Source organism: Zeus faber (genome assembly GCF_960531495.2).
Source record: "Zeus faber genome assembly, chromosome: 11".
NCBI lineage: Eukaryota > Metazoa > Chordata > Actinopteri > Zeiformes > Zeidae > Zeus > Zeus faber.
In genome coordinates, this window is record NC_137205.1 from 19,163,718 (window position 1) to 19,178,183 (window position 14,466).

Below are 14,466 nucleotides of genomic sequence, written 5' to 3' on the forward strand. Positions count from 1 at the left end.
TCTCACTTCAGGGAGAGTCAACACATTGGTTTTGAACTGATTTTAATAAGGAAATAACTCAGTGCATCTAAATTATAATCTAAATGGAGGGGGTGGGGGGGACTTTGTGGGGAAATTTCTGCTTCTGAATCTAAAGATGCTTATTTCCAAAACACAACTACACATCCAAATATCCAACCACCAAGTTGAAGTTAATAAGATAAATAATAACAAAGCAGGTATGTTAATACAAAGTGTTCAGGCACAATTTGTGTGGTGGGACAAGTAAACACACAAAAAGATCTTTCCAAAGTGGAGTTGGACGATTTCACAGTCAGAGGAATAGAGGAGGAAGGCTCTTTTCCCTGAATAATGTCTCATAAGAGCCTTGGTGATGTGTGACGTGCCGTAAATATTGCGGCAGCTTCTCCATCTTTCGGCCTGCCGCTGTAGGTGTGGCCTGCAGTCACAGTAGATGCACTTCCTCTTCTCATGCTGGTGACAACACGTTGGCCAACCTTCACTCCTCCAGAGGAAGTTCACTCAACAAAAGGGGTAGGACGCTTAAAAAAACCTAAATTGCATCAGTAATTTCCCATATAGGTGTGCTACGTAAGGGTTTTTTTTCCGCTCTGGGGTGTTCTGCAGTCAGGCGGCAGCTCCTTTGGGTGTGTTGCAGAGTGGTGCCAGGGCAGGTGATGTGTTCGGGGTGTGATCTCTGGTGGTGAGAAGCGTAGCAATGGAAGACAAGGACTCGCATGAATCGCCCGGTGAGCGCCCAGACAATGTTTTAAAGTTGAATTAACTTCCATCTCTGTTCTTCACTCTTGGTCCTTTGGTTAAGTTTTTTCGTCTGATATTACTAAAGAAGACATGTTACCGAAATTGCTGTACTGCTGTTTTCACTGATATATTGTGCAAAGGGTTTTCGAAGTGTGTGTGCGCGCGCGCGCGCGTGTGTGCGTGTGCATGTGTGTGTCAGTGCAGGATCTCTGAACTTCCTGGGCTCTCTCCATTTTGCACATTCAGCCGATGCAGACAGAACATGGCTGTCTAGTGTCAGTGTGGTAGATATGGTACCATGCTTCCACGGTATACCACAGGATATTTGTTAATTAGGTTCAAAGTAGTATTTTTCATTTTTTTTAAGGGATATTGCTGTGAAACCTAGCATTAGGGCAGGCATTTGCATACTTTTTGTCTTCCCATTGTTAATAAGAAAACTGTCATAAACTCAATTATTAAGTGCAAAAACTACAAAGGGATGGACTTAAATGAGGGAACATCATTTTAAAAATGGTTCAAGATGTTGGCCTAGCTTTGCTGATAAGGTCACATTTTCATTTCATGTCTGGAACTCACCTTGTGTAAAAAAAAACAGCACAAATAGCAAGCAGGATGTGGTTGACCCAAACAGAGCAAGCGAGGGGGGGGGGGGGGGGGTAGTGAAAGAGAATCAGCTTTTCCTCTTTGGTTTTTACTTAATGTAAATCCAAAGCACTTTGACCTTTTTAGCACGGAATGTGCAGGGCTATCGTTATTTCAGCGCACCAAAGTTTCTTCGGGAGTGCATGCCAACTTAATCTTACACCATTTATCATTTGGTATTTAATTCTCACCTAATAGAAATTAAACAATATATGCATTTTTTTTTTTTTTAATGATTTTCTTTTTAAATATGTTTCGTCTGTGTATTTGACTTGATGTTGAGCTAAGTATTTACAATTAGAATTTATGATTTAGCCATTTAATTGACACCCGCATCTATAGGGATAGTAAGTTTTAATTCATGCATCACTAATATTACAGTCACTATAGTTAGTTATTACTTGGCAAGTGTGACAGTGGATGCAACAAGAATACCCCTGTTACTCTCATCACTTAAAAAAACCCAAAAAACGAGGTCTATACGAACACAACGTGTTGTGTTCGTATAGAGTTTAAACGTTATGAAATGGTCTATTTCTCACCCCAGACGTACAGAATGCCTCACATAAAACCAACACCAAGCGCTACAGCGAGATACTCCGGGACTTTGACAACCTGGAGCTTTCCCTCATCTATTCGTAAGAATTGTTTTTATTTTTTATATTTTTTTATTTCTTTCAACAAAACATACACTGTATATAATATGGGAATGAAATTGCAACGGTTGAGCAGACATTCTGAAGGTTGTATGGCCGCAGGACATGCGTTCATAACTAAAACAAACCTCTGTTTGTAGGACGACGGAGGAGCTGCTGCCAGAACTGGAATCGCAGTCGCCTCCGGAATCCATTTCCACAGAAAGCGCAGAACTTACGGAGCAGGATAGTGTGTCTGTAAGGGATCAGCCGGATATACTAGCGGGATATAAGAAATTACTGACGTTGCTGGAAAAAACCCAGAGATTACGTTTTAAAAATGGTAAAATACTCATTTGTTGATGTGACATTACAATAGCAGCAGCAGTGTGAAGATCGCTGTCCCCCGGAGGTATGCTCAGAGGCCGGAGAAGTGGATTCTAATTCACCAGGTATAGCTATGAGTAATATTAATATGTGTGTGTGCGCGTGTGTGCGTAGAGAGAGTGAATGCAGGAATGTGTGTTTGAAAGAATCATTTGAAGGGAATTCTGATGACACAACACAACTGTGCTCACCAGTTTTCGGAACGGATACAACTAACTTATGCAATTACTGTAAGATATGATAACATACAACTTTTATTCATCCCTGATCTGGAATTCGGGTATTACAAACCGTTCACTCATTGGGGCCCGCATTATAACATCGAAGGCTAATAGTTGTATTTCTCCATCGATACAACCGGATGTCCCCCAATCACTTCCTTTATATCATGGAGGGAACTTTTGCGGTCAGTTTGTTACAGCAGCAAACATCCTCCTCAGCATTTTTGTCAATTTCAAATCATTTCTAACACCGACTGATTGCCTGGTTCTAAAAAGATTAGGCCGAGAGGAGGTTAAGGAGTGGATTAGAGCAGAAGCCAATTGCTCTGCAGTTATTACTCAAATGGGAACCACAGAAATTAGAGCGCGGCGGATAAAGACGACAAGTGTTGTATTACCCGGTTGAAGGGACTACAGGGGAGATCAAGAGATATAAATATGAAATAGGTAAAATAAAAAAACGGAAAAAAAAAAACCAGGCCATGACATTATGAGGAAGTTTTCACTGTTCTCACTTCAATTTATAAGAAAGGAGTCAGTGTGTAAGTACCACAACCCACGCCGACCCGAGGTTGGTTTGTTCGTTTGGTTTTAACGGAAATAATAATGCAGAAATAATATCGAATAGCTGCAGAACAGTCCTGTTTGGTAAAGACCGGGTGTCATATCAGACTCGGCTGGGCCTTTCTGCTCTCTCATGAACTTCCCAGCAGTATGGAAACTGATCTGCCGATTAAGAGAGCAAGAGGTTCAGTAGGATTAGCGTCGCTACTGGACTGACGTGTCATGGAGAGGAACTGCTTAACTCTACGTCCCAGTAGCAATTTCTGAATAAAAACAAATAATCAGATGACGGGAGTGTGGGTACACTTCATGAATCGATGTAAAATTGGAAGAATCGAACATAAATTACGTCAGTTGTCATACTTCTGTTGCTTAGATGGTTTGCCTGATAAGGCTGTTAACTGAAGGTTTTGATTGAAGGCTACTTTTAACATATACTGCATTAAGTTTTCACGAGGAAGGAAAAAAATCAGGGGCGCAAGCTTTCCAGTCGGGCTTTTTGTTGCGGCGAGCCACCAGTTCCGTTATTCCCCTGGCCGGGCCGGGCATTTTGTCACACACCAGGGGATAAACCCAGACTCAACTCAGCTCTAAAGTCTGTTGCCCCACAATCTGGACCTGTGCTGGATAATCCCCAATCCCAACACAGTGGAATCCAGGCACAAGACGTTGCAGAAGCTGCCGCCCCGAGAGCGGCAGTGGATTTTTATTAATTTATAATTTTTTCTGAAAAGCCTATTCTGTACTGGCTCCCGTGACACAGAACGGGCGATGAAGGCAATCTGTCTGCTAAAGTGAGGAACCTGAAAGAGAAGTTGGATCCTTGCCACTTGTGCACACTCAACATTTTTTGCTGTGATTGGAAGTGGGCATTGGACCTTTTTTAAAGAAGTGAAACTTCCACCTCTTTTTCCGCCAGCGGGCCGACGGAAATATATAGATGACGAATTCAAATAACTCCCGGCCACAAATTTAAAAAAAAACCCAAAACGTGTGTAACAAGAGGGCAGCTAAAAGAAAGAGGAAAGAGGAAAGAGGAAAGAGAGGGAGAGTGTTGCCGGGGAAGAGCCAGAGGTCACATGATCGGCACAGGATTGTCATTCCCCCTCCGCTGTCGTGTTTCAAGGAGGAGGGAGCTGAGCTGAGCTGTGGCACCCGACCGGCACCGCCGTGCTTTCCAGGGCCAGAGACAACCTGCGACCGGCAGATGGTGAACGCGCCGCAGACAGACTTACCGCTTTTTGGTGATCTTCTGCTCTGACCAGGTCTTCGTCGTTCTCTCGGAGAAAACCCTAAATGGCCGTGACAGGTGTGAGCTGGGAGTGGCCCGGGGCGGAGAGAGAGGAAGAAAGAACGGGGGGGGGGGAGCGATTAAGTCCCAGTCAGAAGTCCTTGTCACTATGGTGACATCCCTTCCGAAACAGTCACTATCGGTTTAAATGGAAGGTTTCTGTTTGTTGACACACGCAGTTTCTATGGCGCGTCACCGCAGTGAGCCGCGGGTTTGTTGCAGGGGACACGGGAACTAGATAGGCGCAGCTCGCTGAGCCACAGTGGACGGCGGCACAACTCCCCGAGCCGAACACCGAACATGGCTTGTATGCAGTTTCTGTCGCCGATACAGGGTTTGCGTTTACCTGTTTGTCCCGAAAAACCGACGTCCGAATCAAGATCCGTTTCTGTCTGAGCTTTGGGTCGGGTGCCCCGAGCCCCGCCGGAGCCCCGAGTGATGCTGATGTACTCCATCTCAGCCCAGGACGCGGACCTGGCCCTCTGTCGCTGCGAGGACGGGGTGGAGAGGGCCCTGCAGTACGCCAAGATGTGGTGCCGATACGCCAAAGACCTCCTGGCCTGGATGGAGAAGAGGATCGGTCTGGGTGAGTGTGCAGATACTGCTGAGTGATGGTGGGACAAACGGTGGCACACGAAACAGGTCGTTGACATCAAGGTTCGGTGTTTAGGGTTTAGGCTTAAGGGTTAAGGGTTAAGGGTTGCCTTTGACTGACATATGAAAATAGTAAACGCACCACTAAACAAAACACATGAAAAATTAACTTCTCTATTCTAATCGTAGAAAATGCTTTATATTTCTTCACATCAGACGGTGCAAATATCACAATTATGTGAAGGATTTTAATGACTTCAATGTCTTTTAAAGTGACCATAACTCCTCTAAATTCTGAGCTGAAAGTTGGTTTGCTCTGGCCACTTGGGTATCTTATCTTTATGATGTGTGTTGCTCCCACATTCCAAACTGCGGCCCACAATAACATACATAACATAGCGTAACGCAAATATATTATTATGTATTACTAAATTATGGATTTCTCTTATAAAGTGCCAGCTAAAATATGGGATTTTTTAAACAGTAAATCTTATGGATTACCACTTTAATGATGTAGGGTTTCCTTGATACTTAACAGGATTTTATATTGTTTCTCATGGCTGGTTAATTGAACAGCTTAAAACATATGTACATCTTAAGATATTGTTGTATACAAACTGTTATACCCACATTCCTGGGAAAAAAAACCCCCCATGAAAACAATATCTGTAGCACATCATCACACTTAGCAGAACACAACAGAATCCTGCACTTTATCGTCCTCTCAGATCCAATAACACGGGGGCCGCTTGACTATAACCTGCCAAAACACGATCAATCTCTGTAGTAGTGCTCTGGCATTGACCGTGGGTGTTGCATTCACTCCTTCACAGCCCGCAGAGACAGGGATTATGGGACAGATTAGCAAACTGAGGCAGGGTAATGGCATTGACAGGGATCCCGTGGAGGGCATAGATTACCCAGACTGCACAGGTGCCATGAGCACCGTTTCATGCTTGATGCGATCACAAGGTGTGTGTGTGTGTGTGTGTGTGTGTGTGCGCGCGCGCCTGTGCCTGTGTGTGTGTGTGTGTAGATTATTGGAGTGTTGTCGAACAGTGATCAGATTGAAGGGTTTTAAAGATTGATCAGATGTTGATGTAGTTTATAAGCTGCTTGGACAAAAGTGTCTTCCAAACAACTAATGTCATTGGGAAATATAGTAAACAACCCTTTCCATATCAAGGATCCTCAATTTAATTAGACCACAGACCCTATTTGATAAGATTTAGGACCTCTGGGACCTCAATCTGAGAAGATTTTTATTGTTAGATATGATTTAGTGTAAACTTACATACCTGTCTATATTAGTTCAGGAGATAACAGTGAAATGATTAATGGTCATTATTGTTTAATTGTAATTCAATTAAACCCTGTTGAAATCAAGTAAGTATGACGTCATGCCTGATCATTTCTCTGGGGACCCCGTAAACTGAGCCATCACCTTGGGTTTACAGAGCAAGAATTTGCGAAGAGCATAATGAAGGCAGCGGAAGGAGCCCGGGCCTGCGTGGCGCAGCAGGACATGATGCCCCTGCAGTACATCTACACCATGGCCCTGGAACAAGACGTGAAGAACAGCGTGGCCTCCCGGCAGACCTCAGACTTACTACAACAGCGCTGTTACCAAGTATATCAACAAGCACACGCACAAAGAGATGATCCAAAAAAATGTTTTTCGTATGTAGGCATGTGTTTAACCCAGTGTTTCTCCGGAAAGGCCTTGGCTGCCAAGAGGAATGAGATTGAGAAGTGGCGCAGAGAGTTTAAGGAGCAGTGGGCCAGACAACAGAGGAGGATGGTGAGTGTTTTAGTAAAACTTCAGACGTGATGGAGCTGAGCCTCGGGTGGGGTTCTTCACTGTATTCGTCTTCATCTCGCTTCATTTGGTTAATTGAAGACATCCCAAACTGAATGAACAATAAAAAAAAAAAAGCATTAAAACAAACAAACTTTCTCTTTAAAGTGGCAATCCATAACATTGTCTGTGTTGGGTGGATTCAATCAAAAGTCCCATAATTTCATCTGAAACTGCAGCATCTGCCCGTTCTGTGCATTCTGGCCAGGAAAGGCTGACCACGCCAACCACAATGGAAACAGCATAGAGAGGAGCACACGCATAATACAAATGCATTGAATTATTCTTAAAATGTGCCAGGAAAAGAATATATCAAATATGAGATTTTTCAACAAAATAATAACGAAATAATCGCACGCATATGCCACTTAAATTGGATATTTCTACCGTATCTTTAAAATGTAACATCCAATTAATGTTGCCTAATACCTGATAACTTTAGCAATGTTAATATGCATGTGATGTGTATGAAACCTCGATCGTGCAGTTGTCGGGCCAAAGCGGTGTTAAAGTAACGGAGAAGCCTTGGCCCTTCTCCCCATGCGCCCCTGCTATGTAATGCTTTATTAATTGATTATTATTTTATATAGAACGACGCCGTCACAGCTCTGAAGAAGGCTCGACAGCAGTACGCCCAGCGCTGTGAGGACCTGGAGAAGGCCAAGGCCGTCACCGCCAAAGCAGTGGACGACACCGCCGGCTACAAAACGCTGGACAAGAGGAGGAAGTCCAGGGACGAGGCCCAGTCCAAGGTGAGGGCTTCTTAAAATACCATTCATCATTTGGTCCCCTGAAATGTGCTTCTAATAAAAAAAAAGAGAGTTAATCAAAAAGAGATCTCTCAGAATCTCCCTCAAACAATGGTTATAGGTTAAATCTGGTAATAGTCAAATTCGGGTGAACTGATAGACCTTACAAGTAATTAATCAGTAGCCCATTCTGTTTATATAATCATGATCGTAACACCAAATACCAAACAATATTCATAGCGCCATGTGCTGCACATAGTATCGCTAATATATTATAAAACACAGCTTAACATGACTGGATTTTACGCAATATAAAATTATATGTCATAATGTATTACTATGCATTTTAATCTTCCGAGGCGGTCATAACCTTTTTGTGTTGAAATGATTTTTGAGCTCCTCGCTCAGCTTTTCCTGTTTTTCGCTCCCAGGTGACGGAGTCGGAGACGCTGTACCGACAGTGTGTGTCCGACGCCAGGATCCACCAGGACGAGTTGGTGAAGGTCAAAGAGAGAATAATCTCTCACACCCGCAAGCTCATCTGTCAGGGAGACACTGTGCTCAAGGAGGTCGGTTTGAGGTCGAAGAATATGTTGTCTCTCGGTCCCATACAGACCAGATGAGGGGTTCTGAAAGTTTGTTTTTTTTGGCACACTTCAGCTGTCTGAGGACATACTGGATTTGAATATGTAAATATTCTACACAAAATTAGGCCACACAAATAGCTTGAACCCTGCGGACAAAAAGTGCAAATCTCACAGCAAAAAACTGTATATAAAATTACAGTATATATATTTTTAATTTGTGTGTGTGTGTGTGTGTGTGTGTGTGTGTGTGTGTGTGTGTGCGTGTTTGTGCGCGGCCAGAGGGCTACAAGATAGAAACTAGAAAAAATGTAAAAAATCGGGAGATTATTTTTTGAACCGCGATCATACCAAGAGTTACTTGGAAACTATTAATCCACCCGTCTGTCCGTCCGTCCGTCCCAGGCCACCGTCAACATGTTCTACTACCAGCGGCAGCAGACGGAGCCCATCCCTCTGGGCTACCACAATCTGGAGATGACGTGCCGGCCGCTGGAGCCTGGGGAGCCCTACATGCTCTACATCCTCAGCAGGCACGGCCGTGAGCAACCCCTCCAGAGCTTCACCTTCCAGGAGTACATTCCTCAAGGGAAGGGGTACGTCATGCCTTGTCCCTCTGCTGTTGCATCACTTGGCGGTCTGTCTCGTACGTTTGTGTTTCCAATACACGTTTCAAATAATGGCACTAATCTCTGTGACTTTTGTTGTGTTTTGTCGCCGCCTTTTATGAAAGACAAGAAAAGACCAAACGGAAGACCAGTAACCCCCTCAGCTCCCTGCACGACTCGTTCCCCCCGTCGGACGACAACCAAGGCCAAAGATCCAGCGACGGAAGTACGTTGACTGTGGTCCCTCTGTAAGGATGTAAAGCGGAAATCCACAAGATTGCCTGGGTTTGGGGGTGGAACACGGGCGCTGAATAAAGTGTCAAATATTCCATTTTTGTTAACGAAAGAATCTTATGGATCACCACTTCAATGGTCCAGCAGATTTATGCAACGTCTCATTTCAGTTGTGTGAGTATTAAAGTATTGAAATTGATCTTTGGTTTTTTTTTTTCAAGGGAGGACCGGTTACAGTGACAGCGAGAGTATGGGAGGCAGTATGGAGTCTCTGTCCAGCCCCGGTAAGCACCTAACTTAGTGAGCGCTGGTTCTTCTGCTCCCTGCCATTTGTTCATCTTTGTAAAGCTTACACATTATATATTTTTTTGTTCTTTCTTTTTCATGTGTCTGGCTTGTGGTACTACATCACCGAAGCTTATTTTAATAGAAAGCTACCCAAAGTCCCCTCCACGGGGACGATGTCATCAGACGATCTGGACGACAGGGACATGGCCACAGTGTTGGAGTCAGGTGGGTTTCACACCACCAGTTAGATTTATGCAATTTGTTGTATTTAGGTCAACTTAAACTATTTATTTTTATTTTTGTGGAATGATCCTCTCCCTGCAGACTTTTTAGATTCTTCAGCTGATAGCAACGGTCTCCAGGGTAAATGGCGCATCCCGTCCCGAGCTGCACTGACACACAAACTGAGGAAGATGAAGAGCAAGATGGTGAAGTGCAAGCAATGTGATAATTACATTGTGGTCAACGGGATCGACTGTGAGGAGGTACGAGTCCAGGGGAGGAGAGATGCGGGGGGCTGTTGTGGGAATAATAAGTAGAGTAGTTTCTGGATAGCATTTTTCTGCTTGTCAGCCAGATCTTGCCCCCCCCCCCCCCCCCCCCTAAAATGAAACGTGAGAAAAATGATAAGAGTGGCTCCGAACTGTTATTATGCCGGACACATAGACGGTCGAGAGTCATGTTCTCTGCCTCGGGGGCCAACTGTCCAACCTCCTAGACACAGGATTCCTCCACTCCCCTAATTTTAATTATTATTATATAATAATTAAAAAACAATTATTAATTGTATTTATTTGCGATGCAAGTCCTCTAAAATGGTTTGTTCAATTTCTCACTGGTAAACAGTTCTGGGTATGCTCTAGTAACTCATTATATGCCTTTCTAAGAGTCTAGCCCTATTTCTTTACCTCAATTTACATGTCTTCATAATTTTATTGATTTTATTGATTTGATTGATTTTATTGTGGCCACTGGATTCTTTCGTCACTAAAACAAATGGGGTCCTAATTAATACAATTAGAATCAAAGGTCCCTAGTGTGATCACGTAATACACCGAATTCTTAAAAGATACTGAATATGCTTTAAAGAATAATTTAAATGTAATGACTGAATGAATTAATGCATGCATTTTAAAATGAATGACTTAAGTAATGAATGACATAAAAAAAAAAAGTAGTGCATTGTGTACTAGGTGCAATAGGTATTACAGATACCGCAGATCTAGATAATAACACCTTCGTTTTGAGGCCTTTTCCTTAACACTATTGCAAGTTCAAATGTTATATTGCAAAATATACAGTATACATTATTTATATAGGACAGATAAATCTTGAAATTAGAGATTGATTAAATATTTATTTATGCAAAGGGAGACTTGTCAGTGATGTCTGGATCTGTTATATGACAATGTTGCTTTGCGGTAGGAAATCCCCATTAAAATGACATGCCTTCCCTCCTCAGTGTGGCCTGGCACTTCACAGGAAGTGCTTGGAGGTGTGTCAGGTGGAGTGCGAGTACCGGAAGGGCGAGGTGTTCGGGGTGGACCTCTCCCTGCTGCCGCGCCACAGCCCGGACGAGGTCCCCTTCGTAGTGCAGCGATGCACGGCCGAGATCGAGGGCCGGGCTCTCACCGTCCAGGTGAGACACCTCGCTTCGCCGGCCACGCCCGTTGTGGACAAACAATCTCGAGGCGCACCCGCATCGCCATTCCTCCCTCTGCCTCCCGTCCCAGGGGGTGTACCGGGTCAGCGGTGCCAGGCCTCGCATCCAGAAGCTGTGCCAGGCCTTCGAGACCCAGAGGGACCAGGTGGACCTCTCCGACCTCTCGCCACACGACATCAGCTCCGTGCTGAAGCATTTCTTCAAAGAGGTGCCGGCTATCTCATCGTCGTGGCATCGTTTTTTCATTTGCTCTCTCGAAATGGCTGCTAATCCCTATTACGTTCCTCTCCGAAGCTCCCGGAGCCCCTGTTGACCTTTGACCTTTACCCTGACTTCATCAATATTGGCAAGACTATCCAACACCTGAGTGAAAGGGAGCCCACGGCAGAGACCGGCAGGATAAGGAAAGATATCATTCACAACTTGCGCAAGCTGCTCAAGAAGCTCCCGCAGTACTGCTACAGCACGCTACGGCACATGATGTCTCACCTGACCAGGTGGGCCGGCTCCTGGGTCCTACGTCACAAATCTAGTTCCCTTTTTATATATATATATATATATATATATATATATATATATATATATATATATATATTATATATATATATTTTTTTTTTATTTGTCTCTGACCCTTCACGTCTTCTACATCCACAGAGTTGCGGAGAACTACGAGGAGAACAAGATGTCCCCCGGGAATCTGGGCATCGTGTTCGGCCCGACGCTCCTGCGGCCCCTGCTGTCGGTTGATATGTCCATGGCCGCCCTGCTGGAGTCCAGCTACCAGGCCCTGCTGGTGGAGTTCCTCATCACGCACCACGACCAGGTGTTCGGCCCCCAGGAGAGGGCCGCCACGCCCCCTCCGCCGCCGCCGCCCACCGCGCCGCTCCCGGAGACCCCTCCCCGAGCCCCCTGCCCTCTGGACGAGGGGACCGCTGCTGTCCAGGAGCCCGAGGCCTCGTGCAGAGAGCGCCCACGGTCCTTAGAGGTAAGAACCCAAGTTCCAAGCGTGTTTACCCACCGCCAGTCTTAATATGAGTTCGGCCTTTTTATTGATCTACTGTTTGCATGGGATTAAAACACGTACGTCTTCCAACTGCGTGGAACTGCACCCGAGCTGCCTTTTTTCCTAATTCTGTTACCTCTTGTCTTAAGCGCCTTGGCTTGGCTGCGGAGGCGTCTTAATCCCGCGCTTGCACGATTACGATTAACTCGCCAGACGGCTGCCGCGCTCCTTCAGCTACACCTGCATGCGCTCCGCTGTGCTGAACGAGAAAGATCTGTTATATCATGCAGGCAGAAGACAACATTTTTTAAAAAAGAACCTCTCAGTTTAACCCACCGTGGACACCCTAGTAAATATGATATAGCTTCCGTCGAAGAAAACAATTCCCTCCATTTGAAGGACAAATTGTCTAATAACAGATTTGTTGATGTCCTGTACGTAGTTTCCTGCGATCTACCCCGTAGTTTACTTTATGTCATAGACTAACTCCAAAAAACATCCCCATGTGTGAGACACACTGTAAATACATGTCGCCCTTCCCCAACGTTCGGCTTGTGTCGCCCCAACAGAACCGAACGATCGAGAGAGAGTCAAGCGAGGGTTATATTTCTGACAAGTCTTCATCCAATGAAGCATTGGACCAGCTCGGCCCTGAAGCCAGTGAAAGAGCAGGTAGGAGTAGCAGTAGTTGTTGTTTTTTTCTTTTTTTTTTCTTCCATTTCGGAAGCATCGTTTTTTTTTTTTTTTTGAATATCCAGAAATGTATGACTCACTGAGAGTAACAAGTATTGCTGGGAACCGCTGCTTTTTTCCTCTCCTTTTCTGCTTGAAGTTTTTTTTTGTTGTTTTTCTTTTAAATTTTTTGTCTTGTAGATTGTGGCAGAGCGCCTGCTTTTTGTGCGTGTTTCATTTCTCACAGAGACAGTCGTTTTATTTGTGTATTTGTTGTTTATTTTAATTATTTGTTGGCCGTCCGTCTGTCAGTGTCCATCCAGTGCATTCATACAGGGATGTGAAAAGGAGTCAAATTGCTGAACAAGTTTTCCTCTCTGAAATGAAAACAAACCAGTTGCAATCCTGATTGAGCTAAGGAATATTAAATGCACCGTTTTTGTTCATTTACTTGTTAATTTCACATGTAACATACAGTATATGTTAAATATGTGTTATTTTACAATCAAGTTTTTTTGTTTGACACTGTTTTGGACTATTTTTAGTTAATAGTAGGACCATTATACTGAGATACCCAGTAATCTGGTCTTGGTAGTTAATCCTACTTTAAGGAACTTTTATCTCATAAAACTCTAAAATTGGATGTTTTTCCCTTGTTCCCAGTCCTGGCTGTAGATGGGCTCACTGGGGACCCTCTGGATGACGCCGCCGGGTTGCCAGATTCTGCCGCAGGGTTCCATCTCCAGTACAACTTCACCAGGCAGCCGGTGAAGTACCACCGACACCCCACCCCGGGCACCCGACTACGCAACGTAGCGCCTAAAACCGGACAGCTCTGCTCCAAGGCCCGAAACGCGGGGAAAACAAGCGGCGGCCGCCCGAGGAGCGCGGACAGCAGCCGCAGCTCGTCTCCGGACCCGGACGCCCCGAGGTTAGAGGTTCCCAGCGAGCCCGCCTGCCAGCCACGCAAGACAGCCAGCGTCGGCGCGGAGGTCCCCGTCAGCCCCAGTGAGGTGGTGCGGTACATGTTGGGCATGGACGCCACCTTCTCGCCCCCGGCAAGTGCAGCTCCGACGCCACTCGCCTCCACTCAGGGAGCTTTCCCGGAAGCCCGCTCCGCCAGTCTTAACGTGAACCAATCCAACAACAGGCAGACGAACGGGCCGGGCCGGGGCTTTTGTCTCCCGCCGAAGCGGCTTCCCGGAGAGCAGCCGCTGTCCGCGCCCGCCCAGAAGATCCTGTCGGGGCTGAAGCTGAGACGCAGCCACTCTGGGAAGGACGAGCAGCTCTTTGTCTGACACCGGTGGCAGCGTACGTACTCTCGAAAGGGAAAGTTGTCGCTCCCACCCAGATCCAGATGAAAAAGTTGATACCAACTTCACCCCCCCCCCCCCGTGTGCCCGGTACGAAGAAGGCAATGGGCCGCATGCTAATTGTGTTAGCGCAAAGCATGGCAGCAGGGGGGGGATCAACTAGCCTAGCTCCCGTCAAATTATGGGAACGGGTGCTAAAAAGTTTGTTTTCCCCCAAAGAAATCCTGGAGCATCCCTTTAAACTCCCCATCTGCATACCCTCACAAAATGCTGTATGTAAAATAATATGCATTATGTCCACAGCTGCTACTAATATCCAAAATGATATGTCTAAAATCAATCAACGGGTAACCCCCTCAGTTTTTTGGGTTTTTTTTTAATAACTATTTTTCTCT

At 45.3% G+C, this 14,466-nt stretch overlaps 1 protein-coding gene across 1 annotated transcript; it reads left to right on the top strand.

Moving 5' to 3' along the window:
• Positions 1–633: 633 nt before the first annotated feature.
• gmip (GEM interacting protein) lies at positions 634–14,056 on the top strand (the record flags this gene model as incomplete). The annotated part of the gene is made up of 20 exons (XM_080010042.1): positions 634–749; positions 1,955–2,045; positions 2,204–2,300; positions 2,422–2,494; positions 4,966–5,091; positions 6,557–6,729; positions 6,820–6,900; positions 7,548–7,709; positions 8,138–8,275; positions 8,696–8,886; positions 9,024–9,124; positions 9,354–9,416; positions 9,550–9,645; positions 9,745–9,905; positions 10,883–11,059; positions 11,154–11,291; positions 11,378–11,580; positions 11,738–12,068; positions 12,656–12,758; positions 13,422–14,056. The coding sequence occupies exons 1-20, from the start codon at positions 719–721 to the stop codon at positions 14,054–14,056; spliced, it is 3,171 nt and encodes a 1,056-aa protein (XP_079866168.1). The 5' UTR covers positions 634–718.
• Positions 14,057–14,466: the final 410 nt, after the last annotated feature.